The 25,529-nt window shown below is 29.5% G+C and overlaps 3 protein-coding genes across 4 annotated transcripts; 1 reads left to right on the top strand and 2 right to left on the bottom strand.

Moving 5' to 3' along the window:
- Window positions 1-1,724: 1,724 nt before the first annotated feature.
- On the bottom strand, window positions 1,725-2,171 carry LOC114191390 (putative glycine-rich cell wall structural protein 1). Its single transcript, XM_028080560.1, has one exon. It carries the CDS (start codon window positions 2,169-2,171, stop codon window positions 1,725-1,727), a length of 447 nt encoding a protein of 148 aa, XP_027936361.1.
- A 6,600-nt stretch (window positions 2,172-8,771) lies between these two features.
- On the bottom strand, window positions 8,772-10,389 carry LOC114190954 (peroxidase 65-like). The gene has a single exon (XM_028080050.1). The coding sequence runs from the start codon at window positions 10,218-10,220 to the stop codon at window positions 9,237-9,239; it is 984 nt and encodes a 327-aa protein (XP_027935851.1). The 5' UTR covers window positions 10,221-10,389; the 3' UTR covers window positions 8,772-9,236.
- Window positions 10,390-14,569: 4,180 nt separating this feature from the next.
- LOC114192114 (acyl-CoA-binding domain-containing protein 6) lies at window positions 14,570-24,123 on the top strand. Of its 2 annotated transcripts, none has more exons than XM_028081705.1 (14): window positions 14,570-14,811; window positions 15,576-15,711; window positions 15,946-16,023; window positions 16,092-16,205; window positions 16,358-16,424; window positions 16,557-16,618; window positions 16,952-17,091; window positions 17,188-17,314; window positions 19,639-19,753; window positions 20,201-20,289; window positions 21,202-21,285; window positions 23,046-23,366; window positions 23,448-23,507; window positions 23,593-24,123. In XM_028081705.1, the coding sequence occupies exons 2-14, from the start codon at window positions 15,622-15,624 to the stop codon at window positions 23,764-23,766; spliced, it is 1,521 nt and encodes a 506-aa protein (XP_027937506.1). In that variant the 5' UTR covers window positions 14,570-14,811; window positions 15,576-15,621; the 3' UTR covers window positions 23,767-24,123. The 2 variants fall into 2 exon arrangements, with proteins under 2 accessions (XP_027937506.1, XP_027937507.1); XM_028081706.1 differs by having other exon boundaries at window positions 14,582-14,811; window positions 15,607-15,711.
- Window positions 24,124-25,529: the final 1,406 nt, after the last annotated feature.

Here is a 25,529-nt window from a genome sequence, read left to right as displayed (position 1 = left end):
ATGATTGTATTGTGTTTTTGTCAGCTCACCCTTTCTTGTTTGTGTGTTTGTGTTTTGGCGATGATCACATGACTTGTTGCGTGGGAGCAGACGTGAATTCAGGTGATCATGTTGATGCTTAGCGACAAAGCGGGGCTACCGATGGGGGATTTTCATTATGCCATGTTTTCTACATTTTGTAATAGACATTTTGATGTTTTATCCATTATGAACTTGTAATAAAGAAGAGATAGTATGAATGGATTATGACGAGACAAGTTTTGAATTTCCCGCGCTTGGGAACTTATTATAATGTCTGAATTTCTTAAAGTATATTTTGTAAAAATAAATTTTATCTAGTAATATCCATCTGGGGTGTTACAGATATAACAAAAGTATATATATTTTAGTATTGTGATCTCTTTGCATGTTTCTTTGTAAAATATTAATTTGTTAGCCTGTTTTGGCCCAGCTCATCTAGACATCAATTTGACAAACCAAAATGCGGGTCGATCCAGTCCGTTAACATTTTTTTTAATTAAAAATTAAAGTAAAAATAGTTTAAAACTTTTTTATATTATATTTCTTAAGGATATAAATATATAATAGTATTATAATTTAAATTATTAACATTTCAAAATTAATTTGTAATTATTAGTTATAATATAATAATTTAATATGTACATGTTATAATTATTTTAATTTGTCAAAGAATCCTATATACCTAATAACTCTTCCTTGATCAATCAAATTCATGCTTGAAAGATGGTGAAAGATGAAAAAGTTTGATGAGAGTTTATGAAAGTCAATAAATGATATAGATTACCATTTACCATTTTTATTTTTTTATTATTATTGTTATTATTATTATAATAATTATTATTATCGTTATTGCTATTATTATTATTATTATTATTATAATCATTAATATCATTATTATTTTCATTATCATTAATATCTTTATTATAATAATTAATATCATTATTAATATAATTATTATTGTTATTATTAATATTATTATTATTAAAACTCTGCTTCATTCATCTCAGAACAATTTAATAGCATTCTCTTAAAATAGGTTTGCAGTCCTCGTAATTGATTCTAACATCATCCAAAAGCGATTCTCATCGATATAGTCAAATTAAAAAAAAAAAATGAATATTTTAGTAAAATTGATGTATTTCTCTTCAAATCTTTTCACTGTCGTGGGGATTCATTCTATCCGTGTGATAAGCGGAAATAAACAAAACATAAATGTAATACCTAAATTCTACTTTAATAACTTGATAATAAAATTATTACAATACCATGTACTTCTTTTGTGGTTTTTATTATTTTTTATATTTATTATATATATATATATATATATATATATATAATTAGATATTGTTTATTAATTATATAATGAGTTGAATAAGAAATTAGTCCTTACTCAAAAAATTAGTTGATGAGAAGTTTTTTCACCGGTGTTCACCCCAATAATATTATTACATTTTTTTTTCTCGGGATTAATTGGAAAATGGAAGTAATGAATAAGAGGAGGAAATCTGCATAATACACAGTAAATTATATTTTTATATAATAATAACCAACTAATCATGAAATCTGTGTACTATCACCCACCATGCATGCATGAAGCAGCAACCATCACCAAAGTAATCACACTGCAATTTATTTCTAGAAATCACATTTAACATGGCAATCACTATTACATGATATCATATAAAGCAAAATCATCTCTCAGTTTAATGGAACTTATGATGATTTCCTCCTCCACCTGAACCCCAACCTGACCCACCTCCAGACCCGTACCCAGAACCTCCATTACTACCTCCTCCGCCACCTCCACCACCACCTCCTCCACCACCACCACCTCGTCCTCCGCTTCCACTTCCACCTCCTACACCCGAACCACTTCCTTCACCGGATCCTCCACTTCCACCACCTCCTCCACCTCCACCACCACCACCTCCTCCACCACCCTTCTTACCGCCACCAGTCCCGTAGCCAGCCCCTGACCCAGACCCAGAACCACCCTTTACACCGCCACCCCCTCCTCCTCCTCCTCCGCCACCCCCACCTCCTTCGCCACCTTTTCTGGTTGGAGCCCTTTCTGGGGCCCTGGCAGCAACTGCAAGGTCGAGAATGAACAAAGCAATGAAAGCAAACCCTAAGACCTTGAAGCTTGCCATCATCAGCTAATCAACTTTTTTGAATGCTGAAAATGAGAATTGTGGGTTTATTCTCACTCGAGTGTGAAGAGTTTGAGGTAACAAAAGCCTTTATATAGGGTTTGTAAAGTAGAAAAAGTTATTTTTTTTTTCTAGTACCTTCCTTTCCTTCATTACAGACAATAACACTTTCACACATAAAAAATATCTTTTACGCGTATTCGACACTATTTATTGTTTTGACTTCTTGTCATTTATTACAGTTAATTTTTATTAAAATCATTTTTTAAATTTTTTTCCTAAACAGTCAACTCTTTTAAATCTGTACTATCGTTACTACTAAATTCATATGTATTTTTTTATTTTCTCAACTAGCATTTAGGGACAGTTTAATTGTTTTTTCGGTTTGAAAAAAATATAAAAACAATATTTAAAATTATAGAAACAGAAATTTTAGTTAGAAAAAGGTTAGAAAATAGAAAATTAAAAATATAACAAAGTATCAAATTTTAATTAAAATCAATAAAATTTTTAAAATAGAAAATAAAGTATTGAAATTTATTAAATATTTAGTTAAAAAAATCATAAATATAGAATTATTATAATAATTTTTCTATTATCATAATTTAACTATATTTAAATTATTTTATTTATCATAATTAATGAATATTAAATTAAATATATTTTTTTAATTTATATTCACATGAATTTATATTTATATATTTATTTATAATAAATTATTTTAATTAATAAAAAATATGATGGAAATTTAGTCTTTCACAACAACAAAAATTTACTTGAATATCAGAAGAAAAATTTAGTTTGAAAATAAAATTACTGATGGTCTACTCTACTCGCATCAATAAAAATAAATTAACAAAGAAAAAATAGTAAGAGTCAGGAAAAAAAATTCTCTTTCTTCCCTCTGATTCCAATAAATTCAACTAATTTACTCTTTTAGCTATTTCATTAACATTTATGGTTGCATGCATCTTATTAATTGATTTTTTCTTTTTTCTTCTTCCCTAAATGGCACAATTCACATTTCCTAATATAAATTACAGAAATTAATTAAAATGTTCAGTAATGGAAAAATACAAAAGGAAAGAAAAGTGAATATGGAGATTGACATATATAAAGTGATGGTTATAACTCATTACTAATTTAGTTCATGACTTTACTTTGTGGAATTCGTCAACATGTTCACACATCAAAACCCACTAAAATCCATAAATTTCTGGGCTATACTTTCCTTCTAAACTTAAATATTACAAAAACAATGTTAACTTAAAAGGAAATCCTTTAACATAACTTAAATATAAATAAATCTAACTAGTTTTGTTTCATTGAAGAATACTTTTTAAAAACATTTCATTCAATAAGTTGCAATGAATTCTTTTATTCATGACATAAAATTCCAAAAAACACTATTTAAATTTGCATTTTTTGTAAAATTTGCATTGCCATCTAAATGGGGTTTACTTGTAAATTTTGTGAAATGTATGTAACTCTTGGCATCAAGATTAGTTTAGTCCAAATTCTAATATCACTTTGTTTTTTATTATACATTATTTAATAAAGTTATTGGTTAGTTAATGGAATTTACAAAAGAAATGTATTTATAATGCATATAACATGCTTTTTTTTAAGCAGACATGATTAAGTTTTAAGCATCATATAACTTCATACATTCTTAATTGATTTTTTACTATTTTTTTTATCTAAATATTTATATTTAAAATGTCAAATAAATTTAATAAAATTTGATTAAAAAAATTAAATAAACATGTTTTTAGAAACTAAATTGAACCGATGATTCAAAATTGTATCAATGTTTCGAAGGAAACAAATTCCAATTTTTATGAATCAAAGAATAAAAACATATTTTAAAAAGATAAAACAAGTGTTAAAATTATTTTATTATTTAATTATTTTTAATTTTTTATGTGTATCAAATAAATTACCTATGACAACTGTATAAAACTCATAGAATTTTTGTCCTTTACATAAAGTAAAATTTCATTAATAGTTATTAAAGTGGGATTTCCATTTATGTCACAATAAATATAAACTTTTATAAAATTTAATATTTATTAATTATTTTTAATCAATGCTCTTGGTTATTTTACATTAACTTAAAATTTATTAATTTCCGTTTAATTTACTGAAAATTATTTTTCATTTTGATAATTTATGAGTCAAAATTATTATACAAAAGTATTATTTAATATTTTCTTAAATAAACATTTAATTGAACTTGTTATCTAAACGTATCCATTGTCTAATATTAAAAAATAATATCTGGGTTTACAGTGTGAACTGGCAGATGAATTGAAATTGGCAAAGTGAAGGGATTATTATAATAAATAATGATAAACTTTAGAGGCAATTAAGTTTTCTTAGGGTATTAGCTAAAGTGTGGACCTAATTAAAACCCACTAAGTAGGTAGTTAGTGGTGCTTCTACAACTGTCCAATTCCTGGTCACTAAAGTTGTGCTTCACATTTTAGGGTCAAATCATTTTTAATTTAGAGATGAGTTTGGAATAGGTATTCTTTCCATTACTTCAAGACAAGTGTTAGGTAAAATCATAATTATTACTGGTTACATTATTTTTATTTTTATATTACTGTATTTTTCACGAAGTTCTATTTTTTTTTTCGTTGTTATCCTTCTCTGTGTGTGCATTAGATTGGGAGGAAAAAATATTCGGTCAACACTCTTTTGAATACACGAAACTGAACATGAGAAGAAAGAAAAAATTATTTACAGAATTCGAGACAAAAATTGGAATAACTTTATATATATAAAACTATATAACTATCATGTTTTTATTTTTTTTATTAATATTTACATTTTTAGTTATTATAATAGGATAAAAAAATTAATATAATATCATTAAATACAAATAAAAACATTCTTAATTACGTTAGTTACATTTATTACAATTATTACAAATTTCGTAATAAAATTTATTTACTTTCTCTTAATTTAAACCATCCCAATTTTTATACTATCTTTTTGTTCTTTACGATTTTAATCCCACCACAAATCTTTCGTATTTGTTTGTTGATATCATTTTTTGGTTCTTTACAATTTCCATCTGTTGGGAATAGTTCAAGTGTGAGTCAAAAGTTTCACATTGGATAGAAAAGATAAAGTTAAACACTATATAAAAATAAAGGCCCTAACAACATTGCCTTAAGATTTTGGTGTAAAAGTGGTGTCTAAGGTCTTATATGTGTAAGACTAATGTCATATAACCATATAGAACCACAATCTCTCAATGACCATAACTATGCCATGACCATGACCATAACCTATATGAAATATATATAACCTATCACCATCCCACCTCAATTCTTTTGTATTTGTTTGTTTACATAAATTTTGTATATTTTGGACTTCAAATGTTAGATGGTGATTAAAAGAAATTATGATAATTACATTAAATTTTCATACTGTAGTAACTAAAAGTTGTTTATACAATTATATTGAAAAAATTACAATATGATTGATAATGAGTTAGAAAATAAAAAATAATTAGATAAAATATATTGAAATAATATTCTACATGATAAAAATAAACAACAAATAAAAATATTAAAGAATTAACAAATGTGTGTCTTAAAAACAATTTGAGAGACTAATGAAAGAAATCACAAAAAAAATAAATAAATGTATGATTGATCAAATATGTGATATAAATTTTATTTGTTTTATATGAAAACGCTTTTTCACATTAGTCTATCCTTTTTGTTTGTGTTTCTATCTTGTACTGTTTGTCTTCCTTTTGCGTCACCTAATCAGTGGGAGCAATTACGATTGCAGTTTCAAAGGCACATTTGGAGGATGAGGAACCATCTATTAGGTTGATGAAAGGTCCTATGTGAAGAACTGTTGTAAATGGTTAGTTTATGTTTAAAGCTAGAAAATATTTTTGTTTGAATAATTGATATATTTATATAATCGTATCATTTATAAGACTGTATTAATATACTTTATTAACTAGTTTATCTGTTCTGAATAATAAGATGAAACATATTATTTTATTAATTTTAAGATGAAACTTTGTTTTTGAGATTTTGATACGATATATTACGAATTTCGAATCTTAATTTTATAAAAAAGGTTAAAATTATGATCGTTAATTATTTTGATATATTTGAATGTTGAAAGAATTTACAATTTTTCATTTTTAATAATACACATATTTTTATGTTATTAAAATTATTATTTAAATTTAAATAAGTGTATTATGATCTTGAATAAATTAATAACTTCAGTATTTTATTATTTAGTTTATTTTTAATTTATTAATGATGTCACTATTATTTATTTATTATTTTATATCATTCTTTAATTTTCATTATTATTACTTGTCATTATTCACATATTTTCATTAAATTTTTGAATTTTTTTATGTTTAGATTTTGATCTTATCTTAAATAGAAAGTCATCTAATAAGTTAGACATACCATAAAACTATATAGAGACATTAAAAAGGATTCGTTAGATTTTTTTTTATATTTTAAATTTTAAATTAAAATTTTATTATCATATTTTTTATTTTTTTAAATTTTAAATTTTAAATTCAAACTTTGTATATTTAAAATTTAAAATGTGACAAAATGAGTACTAATTTTGGTGAAAGATTAAAATTGAAATCGATATTTTTAAATCTTTAAACGTTTTAAGAATTTTAAATTTTCACTTTTTAATAATACAATTATTTAAATTATTACTTAAATTTAAGATAAGTGTATTCCAATTTTAAATTTAGTATTATTTTTAATATTTCATTATTTAGTTTATTATGGATGTTATTATTCAATTATTTATTTAATTTTTTATATTATATTTTAACTTTTTTTTTCTTATTTTTCATTATTCACATATTTTGAATATTTTTTTTATTTCTTCACCTTTCATATTTTGTTTTCATCTTAAATACGAATCTTTCCTATAGGTTAAAAACATTTAGACACATTAAAAGATCATTAAGAAAACATAATGTTTTTACATTTTTTTTAATTTGAATTTTAAATTCGAACTTTGAAACTATTCTTTTTATAATTTTTTTTAATTTTAAATTCAAACTTTGTTATTGTATGTTACGAATTTTAATTTTAACAATATAATTATAAATTAAAAAAAAAACTGAAATTGAAATCGGTTATTTTATATTTTTAAAAGTTTAAAAATTTATAATTTTAATTTTTTAATAATAAACATAAACATATGTTATTTAAATTATTATTTACATTGTATTACACTTTTAAATGTTATATTATTTCCAGTATTTTATAATTTAATTTATTATGATGTCATTTTTTAATAATTTATTTTTTTATCATATTTTAATTTATACTATTATTATTTTTCAATATTAACATATTTTATTAAAAAAATATTATTTTTCATTTTTCAAATTTTGTTCTCAGCATTTCAAATTCAAACTTTGTTACGACATTTTTTTTTTGTTATTATTCATATATTTTAAAAATTTTAAAAACTTATTATTTTCGCTCTTTAATAACGTAGTTGTTAAAATTAATTTTTAAGTTATTATTTAAATTTAACATAAGTGTATTACAGTTGGAGATGAAGTATTATTTTGGAGCGAACTTGATCATTACTCATGGCCCAAATTTGATAAGAGTGCAAATAGTAAGGTGCAAAGAGTGTGGTGTTGCCATGAGAAAAAATGGAAAACTTATTTGGTATCTTATGCTTTAAAGTTATAAAATATAGAAAATTAAGATTTTAACAAATTTAAATTCAATGTATTAATTATAAAATTTTGAGTTTACCTTGGTATTTATATATATATATATATATATATATTAATTTTGAAATGGATATATTATCAATAAAATAATACTTATATTTTGTTTTTTTTTCACATTTGAATATATATATATATATATATATATATATATATATATATTATAAAATGAGAATAGAAGATATAATATAAGACTACAAATAATAAACCATATAGCAAATGTAAGAAGTGAATTATGAAAAAGTACTTAGACGATGCATAAAAATGCGAAAGGTATAGAATATAAAATAACAAAACATGAAAAAGAAAATTACGAAGAGCATATATAAAAGTACAAAAGTTCAACAATGAAAAAAATATGATCATTTGTTTTTTCTGACCAATATGATTAACCTATATCATTTTATCACTAATATCATTTGGATTTATATCATTTTATTTGTGTAAATACTGATTCACCTTGATCACAATTTCAACATTAAGTGAATAGACATTAAATTTCATAAAGCTTTATTTCTTATTTAATTATTTTTATTTATAAATTTAGTATTGTTGGTTTATCATTTATATGATCTATTATTAATATTACTTATATTAATTATAATTTATTATTATTTATTACGAATAATTTAATTACAATTTTTTATATTTATTTATATTATTTATTATTTATTACAACTTATTTTATTATTATTTATTATACCTATTTATACTATTTACCGTTATTTATATTTATTATTATTAGTTATTAACTCGTACACACACGTAAATATATAAAATACAAGATGAACTTTTCTAATATAATTAACTATTATTTATTTATTATTATCACATACAATTATATATCCACTATAGAAGCAACAGCACAAATACCAGATGGGTAAAACTACATTCTCCATCACAAGCCTTATGCATCTTCACCTCTCTCACAAAACAAAATCAAGCAACAAAAAGGAATCAAAGTACTCATGGCTCTTATTTATAAGCAATATAGTTAATTAAGTTTCTCACATCCTTCTTCTTAAAAGGACACAAATAAGAATGTATACTCATGGCTCTCTAGATACAAAAAACCCCAAGAAATTATTTGATGATCCCAAACTACATTATCTCAACAAATCTCCATACGATGCATACTAATGTGTATATATATATATGGTTCATTTCTTTTATAAATAAAAAACAATAGTTTAGTATGGATCATATAAAGATGATAATAAACACAGGAGTTTAAGGATTATATATGTAGTTTGGAAGGATCAAATAATTTCAACCTCAGTACGTAAAATGTTTGTTGCTTAGACGCGTTTAAGGTTGTTGAACTGGTCGCACCTGGACCTGACTTCTCCTTCCTTGCCAGTTTTGACTTGAAATGCAGAAAGCTTCACCATTGCATTTGCAAAGTCGTTGAAGAAAGCTTGCTGGTCTTTTGCATACAGTTCCACAAATGGCTTGGTTCTAGGGTCCACACCGAGCATGGAGTCAGAGACCAAGAGCCCCAACCCATTCATCACATTCTGGAAATAAGCATTGTCGAACCTCCCTGGAGTCCTCATGTCATTGAATGCAGCCATGGAGGGGTCACTGGTGTAGTTATGGCACACTGATCTCAACCCTGCAACCAGTTTAGGGTGCATGGAGGGGTCAGCATCGGAGGTTTTGCTGAAGTTGTAGATCCTGTTGATGAACTCCTTGCAGTGAGTGAACCCAATGGTGTGTGCGCCGGTCAGAGCCACCATCTCCTTCACCGTGAAACCCTTCTTGGTGAACTTCTCAATGATCTGGTCCATGGTCATGTTGGGCGTGGGAAGGCTTTCGACCACCTTTGCAGCGTCAGAATCAAAGCTGTCTTTTCTCCCCAACATCACGGGATAGTAGGGTCCACCCACCATCTTGACAAGGTCTCTGGTGGCCTGTGCCACGATGTCGGAACACGAAACGACGCCGGGGCATGCGAGCTCGAGCGCGTTCTTGATCTTGACTATGACGTCGAAGGCGTCGCCGGAGAGGGAGAGGTTGAGGTCCGCATCACGTTCTGCATGGGGGTTGTAGGCGTTGGAGGAGATGAGGATGGAGCCGTCGCAGCCGTCGGTTATGCAGTCGTGGAAGAAGAGGCGGAGAATACCGGGTGCTGTGGCGGGGCTTGTGCTTTGCTTGGTGTAGATGTTTTCCATTACGATTTTTGGGAAGTCTGGGCATGTTTCTTTGTAGTAATCAGCGTTGAGATTTGCGTAGGAGAATGGGAGGGAGAGGAAGAGAAGGAAGAGGAGTGGGAAAGCCATGGTGGTGTGAGATGAAAAAGAAGAAGAAGAAGACGAAGAAGAAGAAGGTTTTTTGCCAAGAGAAGGGTCAAGAACAAAAAGATGTGTTACTCTTTTCTTTCTTTCTTCCTCTCTTGGTTTGTTTGGTGTGGGAGAGAAAAAACGAGAGCCCCTATGAGTAGAAGCCAGGGCTGAGGGGGAAGTTAATAGATTTGGGATAAAAGGGTGTGGGAAGGAGGGGTTTAAGGAGAATGTCCTCCACCATTTTCGACTTCTACCTTCGTTCCTATGTTTTCTTGGTTCCTATTTTTTCCTATTTTTGCATGCCATCGACAACGTGTATTGCTTTACTATTATAGGAATGTTATTTGTTTTGTCGGCTGCCTGAAAATTGGGTCTTTCAGCGTGGAATGCGCTTGTCCCAACCAAACTACTCTTTTGTGCTTAGAAGCGATTCGAATATCTTGTGGCTTTCATTCTCCTTGGCTTAAAATGATCTTGATTTGAAAGATAAATTTAGTGATGTTAAATTACCCCTTCAATTTCTTTTCCTTTCGGGGAAAATATGCCGACATATAGTTAGAGATCGAAGCCTAATCTTACACAAAGTCCATTACCTCATTAAAACTTCATTTCATATGCCTAATCTTATACAAGATATTAAAGAATTATTGTTTATTTATGTTGGTATATGTAAATGTTGTAGAATAAAAACATATTTAATAAATTATAGTTTTTTTATATATTTATTATGATGTTATATAAAGTTTTCCGGTGAGCACTAAAAATACATTGTTTTAATATTTTAAAATAATTTTAATGTATTTTAAAATTTCAAAATTAGTGATCATCAATGTAATATTTGGGAGACACGGTAAAAAAATAGCAGAGAAAAATCAGTAGAAAATTCAAATTCTAAATTAACCCATAAAAATTTTCATCTATTGAGTTATTAACAATAGGACTTATTGAAGATTTGATTAGGTGAACGTGAAACTCTTTTTTAGGCCTCTAAAAAAAGCCTCCAAAGAAATTGTTTTATAGTATTAATTTACTTTCATTTAATTAATTATAAAATTATATTAGGGAATAAAATTTAGTTAAATTATTATAAGTAACTATTAATTTATATTAATATTAAAAATGATATTTAATTATTTAATATCGCTTAAAAGTATAGGTCAAACACAATTTAAATACTCATCCTTCCTTCCATCCTATGATGCACTTTTTAAGGACAAAATCATGATGGAGCTTCACCTTCCAAAACGGACAATACCTCGAGAACGTGGTGGTTATTCCTAACGATGTTTCTCAGGAAGGACTTGGGTCAAGTCAGAACATTTTCTAATTTACTAATTGTAAAAAGCACCCTCTCTCCAAGAAAATTCCTAGATGACAATCAATTTTAGAGATAAAAAATAATTGAGATAAAAAATAAATAGTCATATACTCACTAATTTATATACCAATTCATAAACTTAAAATTATTTGTATCTAAAATAGTCTCTACTATGAATAACAATTATATTTGATTTGTGAATTAGACTCTTGAGTGGTCTCTAATATTAGCTACAAAGGTTTTGGCTACCAATTTAGACACTAATTCCTTTAATAGCCAAAACATCTGTAGCTAGTGCTAGACTAATTTGGAGTTTAATTTACAAACCAATTATAATTTTTTATTTATAATAAAGACTATTTTAGATACCAATAATTTAAAATTTATAAATTGATATATAAATTTGTCATTATAGTTTTTCTTATCGTACCTATGTGTTATAATCTATTATCTAGTATAATATATGAGAAATTATAATATAGAAGAAAAAAATATACTAAGAAAAAAACTTTATAACCCATGTTTATATTGACAAGTGTTTAAAAAGTTGGAATTTTAGTTATTTGACATTGTTAATTTGTTTTTTTATTTATATCTAATTTTACCCATGTTTATTTTGTTAACAAGTGTTCCAAAATTTGGGTTCTCAGTTATTTGACATTTTTAATTTATTTTTTATTTATAATTATTTTTTTGTCACATGTGCATAAGGAGTTATTTTACTCTTTTTTATCATTTGTTTTATTTTCCAGTTAAATATGCCTTTAGTCCCTAAAATTGTAATTAATTCATCTTTAAAACTTTAGTCCAATATAGTTTGTCAATTTTAAACGTCAACTTAAAAAATGTATGAATTTAGTTTTTTTAACAAATTATATTACGTTTGTTGACGTTTTAAATGTGTTTTATGATAACATTTGACTTGTTTGAGATGTATTTAAAACGTTAGCTAAACTTAACAAAATTTTATTAAAATGACTAAATTCACGTAATTCTAAAGTTTGAGGATTAAATTGGGTCAAATTGACAATAGACTAACTCCAATTCTCACTCAGAATTAATGGACAAAAACATATTTAATCCTCTATTTTAAAATTTATTTGCTATAAAAAAAGTACCCACATTTATTTTGTTGAGAATTGTCCCAAAAGTTACATTTTTAGTCATTTGACATTATTAATTTATTTTTTATTTATATTTATTTTAGTGTCACATGTAAATATAGAATTATTTTACTCTCGTTTATCATTTATTTATTTTTATCCATATTTATCTATTTGATTTGTTTTTAATGAATTTACGATAACAATGGGAATATATTTCGATCTATAGTTTAATATCTAATAAATTATTATTTTATTTTTTAAATAGCACTATCACTTTCTTAAATTTAAAAGCTGCATGTAAATCTCTAAAACATCAAAATCAAATAATACATTAGAGTTAGACTGATATTTAAGGGTGACACTAATATATGACATTGTCGCATCACACTAATAATATCACATGATATCTAAAAGAAAATATTAAAAGAAATAAAAAAGATTAAAATAAATTTGAAAAAATAAACAAAAAAGATAAGAATTAACACATGGCGGTAATGGAATGATTTAATTACATCAATTTGTCAAAATTTAAAATTTAATTGAGACTAAAAAAAATTATGAAACCTAACTATTTTTACAAAAATTAAAACCAAACAACTAACGTAACATTTTTAATTATATTCTTTTACAATTTATAATGACTTGATCATTTAATTAAAATAAACCTAAAAAGGTCTATTTTAATTTTATTTTTCAAAATAATATTATTTAAAAAAAGAATATTATATTTATTTATAATACAAATGGTTTACACTGTCATATAAAAAGTTGTCAAGTAATAATTGCCTTATAAAAACTTGTCATAAAAAAATTACATTTATCTTTTTATATTCAACAATAAGTATATATATACATATATATATATATATATATATATATATATACTTATTGTTGAATTTTCTTTATATCTTTAGTATGTAAAAATTAAGTTGATAGTTTTAGATTGTTAATTCTTTTTTGGTCTCTATATATATTTATTCTACGTTGAATCTCTATTTTTTGTAAGAAAAAGACCGATCAACTGAATTAATGTAAAAAAGACTAAATTGAGTATCAGGAAACAAAACTCTATATGATTTTGATTCCTTCAGTTAAATTTAGTATTAACGTTATTTGGAAGTGTCATATGTCAAAATCAAGTTCTTTCAGGTGTCAAAATCTTGGTTACCTTTTATGTAGAACATGTCACGTATCAAAATCAGGAATGTCTTAAGATAAAAGACGTCTCAAATTTTGACATACCTATATGTTAAGAGGTGATACTTCTAAATAGTGGTAGTACTAATTTAATATAAAGTACCACATTGAATCGTTTTACAAAAACAGGAAATCAATTGAGTTAAAAGTACATAAAAACAAATTAAAGATCTAAATATAGGAACCAAATTACTAATTAAACCTACAATTAAATAAATAAAAAGAGAAAGCATCAAACAATTATTATAGTGGCATTAAAATTAAATAAAAATTTTAAAAAATAGTATAAATAATAAAATTTTCTTCGTAACAACTATTTTGTATTAATGAAATTGAGGTCAAATGCAAACAAAATTCCATAAAAATAATATATAATTAAGATTATAACAAAAGAATAAATATATTAAAAATATGAATAAACTTTGTAAATATTCAAGAGGTCAATAACAATCTAAAAATGGAAAGGTTAAATTTTTCCAAATAAAATAAACTAAAAATAAATAATAAAAACAAATTTATTAAACTTTTGATAAATTATGAGTTTTTTAACGATTCAAGTAAATATATAGATATACATTCCTATCTTCATACTGAATCACTTAATTTTAAAAAACTAATTATTAACTAAACCATATTGACATCCATACTTCAATGCAGATATTAGCGTCAAAATAAAGTGGAGTTCGAAAAATAACTTGGAAAACAAAGTTATTTGCCATGTCTATTTGTCACCATGTGTTCTCTAAAGTGTACAAGTAGTCTCAAGGTACAACTTACAACAATTCACAGCTTCTTCTTGACGTAACGTTTGTTTTGTCGCGCCTGTCCGACCCAACCGTCTCGGCTACGACAACGTATCCATTGAGATCTCTGACGGTGGCTCTGCCTCCGCCACCGTCCGATCTCCTCATACTCATCTGCACCAGACGACGGCGTTTCGAGATCTGCCAATTCTCTCTAGTGACAGGTTTCACTCTTTTTCTCTATCAATTCTAATCCATTCGTTTCTATTTGCTCCTATTTCGAATTTACATGCTGTATTAGTTTCTGTTGAATATAATTTAAGTGAATTTCTGCGGTGTACTCGATCTCGATTTGCAATTTCAGATGCTTACAGTTGCATGTCAAAGTATTGTCCAAGATCACGTGATTATGAAAATTGTGAAGTTTGTGATTGTAATTTCGGACATTTTAAGTTAAGAGGCATTCCAGGGTCCCTGATCTTCGCGCTAGTATGTTTTTGCTGCATTTTGGAACTTCTTTCTTGTTAGTAACCTAGTGTAGAGTAATGCTAGTGGTAGCTTCTCCCTTTTCTTAATCACATCGCTGGTAATGGAGAGTTGGGTCACGAAATGGTAACTCGTTGTAAAATTATGCATCTAATAAATGTGAGATCACAATGTGGTTACTGACCAGTCCTTTTACATTTGATTTCAAATTCGCTAACTCGTATCTTGACTCAATAGTTTATTTGAGTTTGCTCGCCTTTACCCAAAAAGGAATTTGAGAGTTAGTTAAGTCTTTCTCTACCCGCAATTGTAGACTCTTACGAGTTTGCCGGTTAACTTAAGAGTTTGACAACCTTGTTTCTAATATTTAAAATTGATTGTATTTTCATGTCCATGCTTCCCCCTTTTACTCTTATGGATTTTTTGTGTGTGTTCTGTAGAGAATTTGCCATTTCGGATCTGTGCCTGTTTATGACAGTTAATTTGACAATTTAAATTAAAGGTGATTTGAAAAAGTTCTTCCTGGTCTAAAGGAGTACTGAAGAGATATGGAAGTCAACAATTGGCATAAGGAGCTTACATATGATGAGTGGGTACCAATTACTATATCTGGTGCTCGCCCAGGTCCTCGCTACAAGGTTTACTTCTCTTCCTTTCCTTGATTTATTAGAGAATAGAATAACAGAAGATTAACTGGAAAACTAGGCTAGATATCCTTTCTAACAAAACCACAAAAATGATCCCTGATTGGGTCTTGTTATGAGTTATTTTGCTTTTTGAGTGCTAGAAGTCGTTAGGCATTCTAGGCTTCTTATGTGAAGTCTTTCCTTTGCCTTGCACCAGATTCTTATTCCATGTATTCTTCACTGTAGCATGCTGCAGCAGTAGTTGATGAAAAATTATACATTGCTGGTGGGAGTCGTAATGGCCGACACTTATCTGATGTTCAGGTATTTGGTATGCACCATGCTTTTGAATCTCGGACTTGTTGTGTGTCATGTGTTTTAGCTGTTTGCAGGTTTTTGATTTAAGAAGTTTGACGTGGTCCTCTCTAAAACTAAAAGCAAATGTTGGAAAAGAGGATGGAGATAGCTCACAGGAATTTCTTCCTGCCACATCTGGTCACAGTATGGTAATTTACACGACAACTCTTTTGATGCACATCTATGCTTATAGTATGAAATTCTCCAGTTTGGCTACTGATGAAAGATAAGTGTTAGTGATAAATGGATATTATTGATATTTGATTCGTTTTGATACGTATAGATTTGGAAATTTCTGCAGATTAGATGGGGGGAGAAACTACTTCTTCTTGGTGGCAGTTCACGGGACTCTTCTGCTGAATTAACAGGCTAGTATCTATACAATGTTTTTTATACTGGGATAAAATCATACAAGTGCCTGATTATTTCATATTCATGCATGGCATATTATTGCATGGTAACACGTACAAAACTCATAATGTTCATTGAACTTCTTGCAGTTCGATACATTGACATTGAAACATGCGAGTTTGGAGTTATTAATACTTCTGGAAATGTCCCAGTAAGTGTGTTCATTGGTCTAAAAGTTTGACGTTCTGTTCTTGGATGTTGGTTTTCTTGTTTGGTTAAGGTTTTCAAAGTCCCTCTCTAGAATTTTGATATAGTTTAATTGTGTTGTGCTAGTGAATCCGTGTAGTCAGCCCCAGTAAATGGGATAAGGATTGGTTGTTACTGTTCGATTATCTTTATACTTTCTTTTCTTGTTGAATGTTGGATTATCTATGCAGAATATTCAATTACGTAGTGTTTCTTTGTATTATCTGTATATGTAAGATGGAAGTCATTTTGATTGTAGTAGAATATATATTTGAATGTTTTCAACATATTTTCCCAGGTAGCTCGTGTGGGACAGTCTGCAACACTAGTTGGTTCAAGAGTGATATTGTTTGGTGGAGAAGATATGAGCCGGAAGCTGTTGAATGATGTCCATGTTCTCGATCTGGAAAGTATGAATTGGGAAATGATAGAGACTACGTAAGTGGTGTCAATTTTACACTTTCAGAAACTGTGTTTTCACGCTTTGGATAAGTTCCATATGGCTGACCACATCAATTTCTTGGATTTTGATAGCCAGACACCTCCAGCTCCTAGATACGATCATGCAGCTTCTATTCAAGGAGAGCGCTACCTTCTAATATTTGGTGGTTGCTCTCATTCTGTCTTCTTCAATGATCTTCATTTATTAGACATGCAAACAGTAAGTAAATAGTATTTACCAACTTTTTCTTTGCATATTTAATTAAATCAAAGTATTATTAAGCTTGTTTCTTCCATTCTAGGGTGATCAGTAAATTGTGTATAATAATGCACAAAACTGAATTTTGATATGATACTCTTACCGTACTGTACACTAGAAAGGAAAAGTATATTTGAGATCTAAGGCATGTGTGCATTGGTGGGTATTGAGGGAATAATGTTCACTGTGATAACAACAGAGTCAGAGGTATCTAAGATAGTGAATAATACCTCCTTCAATAAGATAATGCAGCTCATACTATTAATATAAATGAGAATTGAGTAAAAAGGTTGGGAAGAAGCAGCAGACCCTTGAATAGTTCATACTATTTTTTTATCCATTTTATTTATTAATTTTGGGTGAGAGGGTTTTTTATTATATGGACTTTTATCCTGTTACTGATATATTGAAATCAGTAACTGACATAAAGGACTTTCAGTAAGAAATCAATAATGCAGATTCTGTTTTTTCAGTATCCTATTATCATATGAAAATTCTATCTCCTTCAAATTTCAGAAATATGGGACACAGGGTTTTATCTGGCTTCTTTGTGGATTACTGCCAATGAATGGGCATTTTACCTTTCTCTTTAACAAACCCAAAAGCATTGCGATTTTGCCTACCAGATTGTTTTGTACACAGTAGAGCATGTTGATGCTGTCTTGCATAGAATTTCTTTGACCTTTTCTTTTTTATTATAAAATTTGTTGTGGGTTGCATCAATTATCCTATAACAAAAGTCAGCTGGACCAATTTGCAATTGAATTATGATGCATGGACTATTACATTTTTAAGTAGAAAGAATTATGTCTTGAATATTAGTTGTAGTTTTTTGACTAATGGTAAATGCTCAATCTAACAATTGGTATCAAAACCAAGGTCATAGTTTTGATTCCCAATGATGTGATTGTTGAGAGGGAAATTGTTGTGAGTTGCATCAATTGTTCCCTGCTAAAACTAGGTAGGTCAAGTCACAACCGAATCATGAAGCTTTGACAATTATGCTTATAAGTAAAAAAAAATTGCACTCTAACTATTAGTTATAACTTTTGGTCTAACGATGAACGCTCAATCCAATAAAATTTAGTCACGATTTTATCTATAAATATATACTAGTCTTGGATCAACGTTTTGGTGAATCATGAAATAGCAATCAATGTTTGTTGAGGAAAAACTTGTTAACATTTAACTTCTAGCAACCAGTGATACTACTTTCTGATTAAGGGGGAAAAATCACTAGGGATGCTGCTAAAATAAGTTGGAATCTCCATCTGAAATTTTTTCCTGAATACATGGATAAGAACAAATGAAATCAACTCCATGATAGTAATTTGTTCCACTCAGGCTTATTCATGTAATTTGATGGAATTGTAGACCGTCAAGGTGTCAAGGCATTTGGCTAATATTCACTGATATTTTAGGAACATAAATGTATTTGGTTGATAAGTTCTCTTTACTCAAAGCTATTACCTTTAGAAATAATTAGGTGAGTTTAGTTTAAAGTATGTGCAGGTGGCTAGTAAAATACTTGGTGTGTTAGTGAGAATATTCCGTAGGTGATGCTTGGAACAAATAGAAGCAGACATTTGTTAAAGCAGTAATTATACTCTTTTTATGAGAATATGTATCTAATCTGCTTCTCCTCTGGAATTTTTTATAACAAAATTTACGTGAAGTACAAGTGTCCGTGTGTTTTTTTATTTTTTTCTGAAATTTGTTGTATCCATTGGAGATTTAATTCAATGAAAAGGCTAATAACTGGTAAACAGTTGAAAGAAACAGAATTTGTATGTTAACTGTGTGGAATGTATAATCACTGGTCTCCCTTTTCAAAGGTAAGCTTAAGTAAGGAAATAACAGAAGATAGAGAAACAAAAATCTCACGACTTCATAAAGATAAACTACACTTATCTCTGTTACTTACAACACAAACTTTGCAATTGACGATGACTAGTGTACATATTTACAACACACTTTTTTTCATCTCGTGTTTGGCAAGTACTATTGTTTGTAAATATCTCTTTGGATATGTTTGCTTCTTAAGTCAAGTGTTGGGTTGCAAGCATAATGCTTATTTTTCTTACTTTCTTCACCTGAACCTTGTAATTCACGGAATGAAGGGGAAGAAGTATCTCAATTTTCCTTTTTAACTTTTGATTGATTTCAATTTACATATACCAATCCAGAAATTGTTTGAGTTTTGGCCATTGACCTTCCAAGTAGTTTTTCCCCCATACAAGTTTAGCATTGAACATATATTGATCTAACAATCTTGCTTGGTTCAGATGGAGTGGTCCCAACCACAAACTCAAGGTAATTTAGTATCTCCAAGGGCTGGTCATGCTGGTGTCACTATTGATGAAAGCTGGTATATAGTTGGTGGCGGAGATAATAGAAGTGGTATGTGATTATTTTATTTTTGAAATTAAAAAGAAATAGTATCAGAGGAGTACAAAATAAAACTTCAGGGAGGCAGATAAAATATTCTTCAAATTAGAAATTCAATAATTCAGCATGTAAGTCCACTCCATGTGCATGTCAGAAATAATAACTTCCTTGAAATTGCATCGGGCTTTTCAATACTGTGAAACCAGAAACAGAACCTTCTTGAAACAAATCAAGGTGGCTGGGGAGGCTTTGTACTCCAACCATATCATCAAACACAGCATAAACCACACTTTTTCACAAACAATCGGCCTCCTTGTTTCAATTAAAACCTTAAATGAACCACAAAAAACTGCGTAAAAGGGAAGGGGATGGGTAAAAGTACTGTTGCATCAATTTTCTGTACATTATTGCGTATTCTTTATTCTTCATGGATGTATGATTGTCTAATTTGCAAAACAGGTTGCCCTGAAACCCTGGTGTTAGACATGTCTAAGCTTGTATGGTCAGTATTGACAGTTGTGAAGCCAAAAGATCCACTTTCCAGTGAGGTAATTACTTTGTGAAATAATCTTTTTTTTTTTTTATATACTTTTAATATTGAAGGAATATTATTGGAGGATTGTCATTCTCTCTTCTCTAAGGGCAGTATTAGAGTTTGTTGCCATACCTGTGATTGCTTATTTTGAGGCTGTTTTATTATGACTATATATGTATTTAGGATTTGAGTCTGTTCCTGTACATTTATTTTGCCTTGATTTGGTAGAAACTTTTTATTGTATCTTCAGTTTCACTTGATCGGGTTCATGTTTTCTCCTAAACACTGGAGTAGGGACACCTAACTTTCCTATTTCTCTTTTCACAAAACAAAGAGATTGTAGTTTTTAGTTTCCTTATGACAGTGTACAGTTAATGAAAGATCTAGGACATTCACTTTTTTATTGATCTATGTTTAGACGAAAGTGAGATTGAGTAGAGTCTAGAATGACAATCTCCACCTATAAGCTTTGAAGAACATAAATAATTTTATCTGTTGATATCTGAGAATCACAGTAGTAGGCCTGAAAGATGACAAAAATCCTGCTTAATTTTAAGTGTAGATTTCATAATAAAGTGGGATATTGTCAAATGAAAAACCATATCCATATCTAATGAGCGTATATGCTTACATCACTGTTTGAAAAAGAAATTTGTTGGGTGTTGACTGTTTCACTATGCAAGATCAGATCATCACTATAAGACGTGGGTTCTATCTTTTGTATGCAGAATATGTGGGGCCTGCTCTTTTATCATTTGACTTTTTTTGACTTGCTAACATTAACCAATTGAAATGAGGGGCCTGCTCTTTATCTGTAATTGAATACAATAATGATTGGTTAAGCAATTGTTTGTACAAAATAACTGACAATAATTCCATCCCTGTTATGTTTATGTATTTATCTACTGATTTTTACCATTACCAGGGTCTTAGTGTCTGTTCGGCAACAGTTGATGGAGAGAAGTATCTGTTATCTTTTGGAGGCTATAATGGGAGGTACAGCAATGAGGTATGTGATGTAAAGTATTTTTGTTGTCCATGGAAGAATGGGTTTATTAATTTGATTTTAAAGGAAGACTGATTTATGTGCTTTTGCTACTGACTGTCCCTGTTATCCTCAACGATGGTTCATATATAACCACACTCTCTAGCTTACAATAGTTTGATGTTATTTTTCATCAATTCTACCCATCGGAGAGTTTTTGTACTTCAATTGGTCCTTTTTGCAATATGCATTGTTTTGCTCCGCAGCTTGAGTGCTTGGTTGTATGATTCTACGCTGCTTGCTCGTCTGAACATGCATGTCCATTCATTTGGACCATATATACCTTCTTGGTTTCTTTTGGAAATGGAAACAACATGAACCCATCTTTGTTGAATTGTTCGAGAGTCCAGACTGTGTTAGGAATCTTCTACACACAAAGAGAACAAATAATTGGTCCCTTGGGGAAAAAAAGAGAATAGAGTTTGTAGAACAGAAAGAATAGATTCTGTATTTTTGAAGTAAGAACTACAACAGGACTACAAAGGAGTCCTTTCCTTTACACAAGGGTAATTCCGTCAAAAATAATGTCAAAGTTCCTTTTCTAACCTTCCTCTCCTTAACTGAGTCTTAACCATCCTAACCATCTTAACAATATTCTGTTAGGACCCCCCCTCTTATTACACTAGTGGCCTTTCTTCCTTCTGTGTATAATAACAAAGCTTTTGGTTCAGCCTGTGGCTGTTCTCGATTCTCTTTCTTAAGAGACTGCCTTCCTGTTTGGACATATGCCTCTTTTTATTAGGTTCACTTGCAGACTTGAAAGTTTTTGGACTTCCTACTCTATCTCATGTGAATATTTTGCAGAGAGTGGTGTCTTTAATAAAAGGAAGCTAAGGGAATTCTGATGAATTTGGTGAATAATTGGAAGGGAATGACTTGAAAGTTGAAAAGCGAGTTCACATGGTTTGCTTTCATCTTACTGTTAAACCATTAGATAAATGGGTGAAAAATGTCACAGGTTAGTTATGTGATAACATTGCAAAACAAGGCATTAGTGAAGTATGAATTTTCATAAACATGTAGACGAAATGCTTTCAAGTAAAGCCACACGAGGGTGAACTATGAGTTTACATTTTTTAATGTGATATTGGGATTCATAAGAACATTTCACTAAATTATCCTCGAATTCCTAAGTTATTTTTTTTAACAAAAAGGCTACTGGAATAATTCCAAGAATGTCAAGTAGGTTGATGGAATTAATAAGACTAAGGATGCTCCATGCTATTGCTAGCTGATGTTGGGAAGTGAGAGACATCTTCACAAGAACAAATATCTAATGTTTTTATTGTTTTGGGGATCAGAATGTTGAGATCAGTGATCGAACAAGCTTGAAAAGATAAGGTTACTACAAGGACTTGGAGAATATTGCATAAAATTTCCTCAGGTTGTTTGTTCATGATAGAAAAGTGGTTAAAATGGCATGTGGTCCAATTCAAAAGACCTTGGACTAAATGGTGTTATTAAAAATTTGGTGTTTGGTATTTACAAAAGCCAATGGCATTGATTATCTACGTCCCTTGTGGGACAAGATCGATTGGTGTACGATGCAAATTGATTTAATTCAATTCAAATAAACTGGTTTCTATCATGACTGCAAATTGTGTTTTATGCCACATTAGGAATTTGCTAATTTTACATATTTTTAGGGCAGTTTTATTAATTAATGTTTTGGTATTCCATATAGTGGATTCTATGGCTGATGGCTTGGTCACTTGCAAATTTAGGTTTTTGTTATGAGACCTAAGGAAAAAGACATCGTACGTCCTAAGATTTTCCAATCACCTGCTGCCGCTGCTGCTGCAGCTTCTGTTACTTCTGCTTATGCGTTGTCTAAATCAGAGAAGTTGGATTTCATGCAACTAGATTATATGAATTCCAACTCACATGTAAATGGTCATTCTAAAGACGATGTGACGGACAAAATTGAAGCCATTAAAGAAGAGAAACGGATACTGGAATTGTCAATTGCAGAAGTCAGGGCTGAAAATTCTAAGCTTGGAGGCGAGATAGAAGAATTAAATAATACTCATGCTGAGTTGTCCAAGGTATTATTGCGTTTTTGATATGAAGGTGCGCTATAATTTATTTGATAGGTGCTATTTTTCATAATTAAATATGTATTTCAGGAACTCCAATCAGTCCAGGGACAACTTGTGGCTGAGAGATCAAGATGCTTTAACTTGGAGGTACATATTTACTTTCCTATTTTTGGAGTATAATATGGCTTTATGCTCGTGTAGCATTGAGTATAATATAAATGTTCGTTTCCAGGCCAAAATTGCAGAACTCCAGAAGTTGCTGGAATCAATGCAGTCAGTGGAGGATGAGGTACAGGCTCTTCGTGAAAAGAATTCTGCTCTGGACCAGGAAATAGAGCTTGCTGCAACAGCACAGAGACAGAGTTCCGGTGGAGTTTGGCGATGGTTTGGTGGGAATGAGAAATGAGAAGTATGAGGTCATGGCAGCAATGTCAAACGAAAGTGTTTTATTGAGTCTGAGGAACCTTAACAGGTTATTTTCTATTTTTTTTTTCATTTAGAAAATAACGTTTCTTTGTTACAGAACTTTTTTTAAGGTATCATCTTTTTAGTTGAAATGATTGATGGACTCCAATTTTGAAGGACTGAAGACTGAAACTTTCGAGATGGGTACATAATCTTTATGATTTTGTAATGCGTACCTAGACAGGTTCACTTTTGACTGATTCATTTCAGGCTCAAGTGTCCATTAAATTTATAGGATTTATCTTTTATTTTATTTGATTCATTTGATTATATATTAGAATCTGATTGACATGTTTTATTCCATTTTAAATATAATTAGCTAGGATGTTCGATTACTTGAGTATGCAATTTTAGTTTTACTATGTTCATTTGCGTGTCCCGTGTTCGGTGTCGTATTTTGGTTTGATTCAAACCACAATGATCACTGGGTGTTGAGCGGATTTGTTATCTCTGTGTAAAAGAGGTTCTTAATGTGGTTCGAATAGAATTGTAATCCCTCAATTCGAGTTTTGGAGTGTCATTGATTGATCACGTCAAGAATTAATATTGGAAGATTTCGTGTGAGCGGAAGAATGCTCACTTCATTTTTGTGAATTGATATCCAATGTGGAGAACAGAAGTTTAAGTGTCCTTAAGAAGTAAGATGATTTTTGGAGGAGTTAGTGTGTTGGCACTGAAATTGGTATTTTCTGTGATTGAAGGTTGCCTTGGTTATAGAAGAGACGACGAAGAATATTGTGTGGCCAGTTAATAATGGGATTGGATAGACAATATTAAGTTACATATCCCTATAACTAGGATCATCGTTTTGCATAAAAAACGTTACGTTGAAAATTTCCTGTATGTCTTCTGGTTATCAAATAGGAAAAGAAAAACCGACTTGTTAATTTCCCATATTTATTGGTTGTCAAAATTAGCACTTCTGAGCAGTAGGTTATACTGTGAGTCAACTTATATGCTAAGTCAGAGGAGTCATTAAAAATAAAGATTAGTTTTTGTATTAATTTTTTTTTTTTTAAAAAGGGAAACTAATTAAGCCAGTAGTTATAAGATGAGGAAAACATTTCTCAAGCATAATTACAGAATTAGTTGATACTGAGGTGCTGAACTAAATATTGGGGGCAGTTTCTTCCTGCACTACCATGATTTTTTCCTTTCCATTTTTCCCTTTTATTTTTTATTTTTGAATTTGTACAATTCAAAAGTTAAAAAAAGATTAATTGAATAATAGAGCTGTCAACATGAGTTGGAACCCGCGAGTCAATCCGGCTCACCACGGTTTCGGGTCGGGTTGGGTTAAATTTTTTTTACAAATTTCAATCGGGCTGATTTTTGATCCGACTCATCTAGAACTCGGCTCATCCGGGTTGAACCTGTGGTGAGCCGGGTTAGCTCACCAACCCGTAAATAAAAGGGTCACATAAGTGTTTTTTATTTTTTTTATTAAGTTGAGCTTTACATTTAGGTCATGTTAGGTTGTTTTTTTATCCAACACATAAATAATTTGTATTTTTTATATTTTGGTTTGTATTTGGATTATATTAAAGTTTATTTAGATTTTAATTAGAATTACATTTTAGTTTTGACTGAAACAAAAATTAAAAAAATTGTATTTTTTTTAATTGAGTGAACCTGTGAGCCAACCCGCTAACCCGTGGTGAGCCAGACCGGGTTCGAATTTTTTTGGCTCGCTAAAAAGTGAGC

This window comes from Vigna unguiculata, chromosome 7 (genome assembly GCF_004118075.2).
Source record: "Vigna unguiculata cultivar IT97K-499-35 chromosome 7, ASM411807v1, whole genome shotgun sequence".
Classification (NCBI taxonomy): Eukaryota; Viridiplantae; Streptophyta; class Magnoliopsida; order Fabales; family Fabaceae; genus Vigna; species Vigna unguiculata.
The sequence above is the reverse complement of the archived record's forward strand: the minus strand, read 5'-3'. Positions and strand labels throughout refer to the sequence as shown.

Bases quoted from the DNA above. Each gene is read 5' to 3' on its own strand.
- LOC114191390 (XM_028080560.1), bottom strand. From the start codon at position 2,171: ATGGCAAGCTTCAAGGTCTTAGGGTTTGCTTTCATTGCTTTGTTCATT.
- LOC114190954 (XM_028080050.1), bottom strand. From the start codon at position 10,220: ATGGCTTTCCCACTCCTCTTCCTTCTCTTCCTCTCCCTCCCATTCTCC.
- LOC114192114 (XM_028081705.1), top strand. From the start codon at position 15,622: ATGGAAGTCAACAATTGGCATAAGGAGCTTACATATGATGAGTGGGTA. The intron at 16,206-16,357 runs GTAATTTACACG...AAATTTCTGCAG, and splicing joins CCACATCTGGTCACAGTATG to ATTAGATGGGGGGAGAAACT. The intron at 17,092-17,187 runs GTAAGTGGTGTC...GGATTTTGATAG, and splicing joins TGGGAAATGATAGAGACTAC to CCAGACACCTCCAGCTCCTA.